Source organism: Littorina saxatilis, unplaced genomic scaffold (assembly GCF_037325665.1).
Source record: "Littorina saxatilis isolate snail1 unplaced genomic scaffold, US_GU_Lsax_2.0 scaffold_1207, whole genome shotgun sequence".
Lineage (NCBI taxonomy): Eukaryota > Metazoa > Mollusca > Gastropoda > Littorinimorpha > Littorinidae > Littorina > Littorina saxatilis.
The window spans coordinates 15382-20368 of NW_027126225.1; the positions used below are offsets into that span (position 1 = coordinate 15382).

The 4987-nt window shown below is 41.9% G+C and overlaps 1 protein-coding gene across 1 annotated transcript; it reads right to left on the reverse strand.

Moving 5' to 3' along the window:
- Positions 1-1648: 1648 nt before the first annotated feature.
- On the reverse strand, positions 1649-4729 carry LOC138954677 (keratin-associated protein 4-5-like). Its single transcript, XM_070326463.1, has 3 exons — positions 4144-4729; positions 3808-3892; positions 1649-2160 (listed from the first exon to the last, which is right to left on the reverse strand). Exons 1-2 carry the CDS (start codon positions 4637-4639, stop codon positions 3852-3854), a joined length of 537 nt encoding a protein of 178 aa, XP_070182564.1. The 5' UTR covers positions 4640-4729; the 3' UTR covers positions 1649-2160; positions 3808-3851.
- Between the last annotated feature and the right edge of the window lie 258 nt (positions 4730-4987).

Here is a 4987-nt window from a genome sequence, read left to right on the forward strand (position 1 = left end):
TTCCTGGATTTGAGCAATATTGTACTATGACGTCACAGGTCCTTGACCACGCCTACCCTCAAAATAGCGTTTTTGAGTCACTTGAGAAAAAGTGACTCTATGTAATCGGTCAGTGTTAGTCTGTCCGGCCGGCCGGCCGGCCGTCCGTAGACACCACCTTAACGTTGGACTTTTCTCGGAAACTATCAAAGCGATCGGGCTCATATTTTGTTTAGTCGTGACCTCCAATGACCTCTACACTTTAACGATGGTTTCGTTGACCTTTGACCTTTTTCAAGGTCACAGGTCAGCGTCAAAGGAAAAATTAGACATTTTATATCTTTGACAAAGTTCATCGGATGTGATTGAAACTTTGTAGGATTATTCTTTACATCAAAGTATTTACATCTGTAGCCTTTTACGAACGTTATCAGAAAAACAAGGGAGATAACTAGCCTTTTCTGTTCGGCAACACACAACTTAACGTTGGGCTTTTCTCGGAAACTATAAAAGTGACCGGGCTCAAATTTTATGTGAACGTGACTCCCAGTGACCTCTACACTTTGACGTCTGCTTTGGTGACCTTTGACCTTTTTCAAGGTCACAGGTATGTCTTGAAGGAAAAAAATTGAAATATCATATCTCTGAAACTATTCATCGGATTTGATTCAAACTTTATAGGATTATTCTTTACATCAAATTATTTACATCTGTATTGTGTTGTGAATAGCAATTTCTTCCTGTCCATCTGATGCCTCATATAATATTCAGAACTGCGAAAGTGACTCGATCGAGCGTTTGCTCTTCTTGTTGATGGTATGACTCACTTTCAACCGTGGAAACGGTGACTTAAACTGAACGATATTCAGATTTTTTACCCCAGAGAGTTTGTTTGGTATCTGAACTTACAGGGCATACCCATTCCGTGTAAATCCACCGGGCAGTCAGGCTGATTTAGCGTGTAAAAGAGAGTGACCGCCATATTGGATCGTGGTTCTGGATGGTGTTTTTGCCGGGTAGCTGCAGTTGATGTGCAATAAATCTAACACCTTAGGTAGCAGGCTCCCCACATTTTACAGAACAATGACAGAAACCCTCATCTGTATTCGTTTCAGTACTAAGAGTAAAACGAAACAGAAAATGGTCGCTGTAACGGTTTTCCGTTAATATTTTGTTATATCAAATCTTATCTTATGTACGCGCATAATGTAGACACCAAGACATTCCAATGCATCCACACACATTGAGGCAACACTGTTTCAACATATTTTATGATAATGCATTCAAGTTGGCCGCATATTTTATTGGAATGAACTGACTAGCAGGGGGAAAATTCGGCCTGAATACGGCTGGAAACACAGAATCAGTCTATGTTTCTCGCAATACCTTTACACTCAGTTGACAAAAAAGGAACATAACTAATTCTAACAACCAATACATCAAATTAAAGCTACGACCTTTAACTTTCCAGCAAAATAAGTAACATTACGTAAAAACCGATATTTATTTAATAGGATAGAAAAATAACAGTTGTAGCGAAGGCACTGAAACTTCTTCGATGCAGAAAATAACAAAACTCTCCAAACTGAGATAATCGGCAAACGTATTTATCATACACATAAAAAGTAGAACTCGAGACAAGCATTCTGATATGCATTACATGGGGGAACATTATACAGTGACTTAGCATGAAACGAAAAACTCTACCAACTGAGCTACCGGGCCCCCATCTGGGAATAGCGCGCGTCCTTTTAAACAATTAACCAATCAGGGTCCAGCATCTAAGACACACTTCCAAGTTTACAATAAACACAGCGATCCTGAAGGCAGAAACAATGGGTCAGGGGGAGATAATTAGATCAGGACTGAAAGAGAAAAACAATTAAATGACCGGACATAACATAACTCTATGAGTGTTGGCAGTTCACCCTGTCACAGTTAGAAAGTATGGGTCGTACAAGACCCACATCTTCTGGACTTTGTAGGGCAAAGAGTGATTCGGTGCAGGTCAATCAAAAAAATGTTTGCCCTTTGAATCTATTCTGCTAATACTGTAGACATTTTCTTGACAATTTCCTCATGGAACACGAAGGTTTTGTCATCCAATCCCAAGAAAACGTAGTGGCTCCTCACACGTTTCATCAACCGGACCTGAACACCTTCCTCTTCCAGCTTGTCGATCTGGAACAAATACAATAAGTACCGACTCATCCCTAAATCCGTTGCAGAGTATTATATGTATTTACTACCATGGAAGTTGATGTTAACCTGTGATTTGTAAAACTGTAAAAACATTTTACAAATTACGTCGAACCTAAAAACCACAAAGTAATACATGCCTTTTCATTTTATTAGTATTAATATTTGTTGTCCAGATCCCAGTCAACCAGGCCAAAATTCCACATGAAAATGGAAGTGTTTGAGTAAATCTGCACATGTTATTATTTTCTATAATTCGATTTCGAATCGTGATAAGCGCAGATTTGTTTGTCTGTCGGTGTGTCCGTCACAAACATGTGCACGCGAGTTCTCAAAAACATTCTCAACATCGTAATTACCGCCAAGCTGATAGATCCCTGGACTTTCGAGATGACAAGAAAATATCGGGCGCATTTACGTCATTTGTAAAAAAAAAATGTTTTACATATCTCGCGGTGTGCCACGTGATTTGTAAAACAGTGGTTACAAATCACGCGGCGCGCCCCGCGATTTGTAAAATGTTTTACATTTCTACAAATCACGAGTCAACAGTTGAGATCAAATACATGACGTAAAAAGCTCTGTCAACGCACAAGTATGATTTGACAAAAATGTCATCTTTGTGTACACACGGTTTAACAACATTATAAGATGTTGGCGTGTGAAAGCAACTTTCTGTGTTTTGAGTTCATAAAATGTTGAGATAAGTATGCCAGGTTGCACAGTTCTGTAGGTTCCTCTCAGTATTCCACCCCCTTGGTTTTCAGTTGTAAATATCTAAGCTTAGTGATTGAATGTGGAAGCTACGTTTGGTCAAAGCTCACATAAGATTTACATCGTGCAAGCAAGGTACGTTGGGTCAAAGGTCACAGAAGATGTGCGTCGTGCAGCGAAGGAAAGAATCGCGATCTTGTTTCCGACTCAGTGCCTCTTTGTTTTTCATTAGACCTGTCATTCTGCTTGCTCGGCTTTGTTAGATGTTTGCATATCTCGTTGCTCTGTTCTTTGCTTTTATTATTATTTCTTATTTGCGCTTCGTTTAGCGATACAGCGTCTTGTGCACGGGTCAAAATGTGTGTGTCAGGGGTCAATTGGTTTGACTTGAACTTGACGTTCCTGTTTCTCTGAACGTCTGTGTATCGAAACACAGATACACGCACTCCATGACCTTGTACGAAGACAAAGCGTATCACTAGGTTTCATTTGTTTGTGATGAATTTATGACCTTTCATGAAGTAGTTTTGTTTTTTGTTTACTTGTGCCAGTTTGCCAGTTCGTTTTTTGGAACTTTGCAAAGTAGTGTCGTCTGTCTAGGTCTGGTGAAACGCCAATGAAAAGAGCCGAAGAATCCCCGAGCGTTTCTATTGGGTTTGCTTTTGATCATCCATGTATAGCCCGCTTCCTGCAACTATGGTAACCGGGGATTTATTGCATCGGGAACATGAGATTTATTTCCCAGGTGTTTGTGAATGAAAACTCGTGAAAATGATGACAGTATCAGTTATTGCGTGCTACACTAAGTAATATGCTATTACAGTACTAGCTATCAATAAATTGAAAAAAGTGATTGCGAAATTATCACACCGTGTAGTGTTGTGCTATGCATTAATGCGCTCAATCAAAACTTACTACTGCAACACAATGCTTTCGCTTGGCTGCAATCCCATTGACAGTCAACAGGTAGGCTCACACGTAGTCTCCAATCTTGAGTTCCCTGTTAAAAAGAAAATCTGTGTCAGAGTGTGTGAACTGACTTTAGTATTTTATTCAAATTTTGAATTCCTCATTCTTTTGTTGAAAAAAGTATTCTTGGTGCATGTGAATGAGAGTGATCAATATAGATTCTGTACGTACGATTTTAAAATAATTATAGTGAAACCAATGTGTGCAATTGCAACCAGTTTTACTTTTAGTCTTATGAAATATTTACATTATTACAATTCATGTTAAAGTCTTTAGGTCTACCTCTTTGCTGGATGGTCTGGCAGCTGTTGAGGCGTCGATGGCTGATCTGGCAGGTGAACGCGCGTAGATGGCTTATCTGGCAGGTGTGCGGGCGTAGCTGGCTGATGTGGCAGGTGTACGGGCGTAGCTGGCTGATCTGGCTGGTGTCCGGGCGTTGTTGGCTGATCTGGCAGGTGTACGGGCGTCGCTGGTTGATCTGGCAGGTGTCCGGGCGTAGCTGGCTGATGTGGCAGATGTCCGGGCTGATGTGGCAGGTGTACGGGCGTCGCTGGTTGATCTGGCAGGTGTCCGGGCGTAGCTGGCTGATTTGGCAGGTGTCCGGGCGTAGCTGACTGATCTGGCAGGTGTACGGGCGCAGCTGGCTGCTGTGGTAGCTGCACAGGCGAAGCGTGTCCGGGGGCCGTTGGCTGGTCTGCCCGTGCTTGTCTCCGTCTTGGAGGTGCAAGTCGCGACACGTTCCAGTCTCCAGCAATTTCAGCATTTTCACAGTCAGCATCTTCTTGGCAGCCCTGGCAAAAACAAGAGCGCTCTCGTGTTGCAACCACGAAAGGTTGGATTCCCTTCACGCAGTGAAGTCTCTGGGTGTTCTTCAGTGGCTATGTCCCTGTCCGCTCTGGCCTGTGCCTGTTCACATCTTCTGCAGGCACATACACAAACCGACGTTTGATGTGGCTGTGCTCATCCGTTCCTGCACGCGGAAGACAATTCATGTGTTGACATCATGACAAATAAACGCAACAGCTTTTAAGCTTAAGAAAAACACCAAAAAGTTAACTAACAGACCCCATTACTTTGACGGCCACGAATTCGGGAATCACAGAACATTACAAATCACGTATTTCCA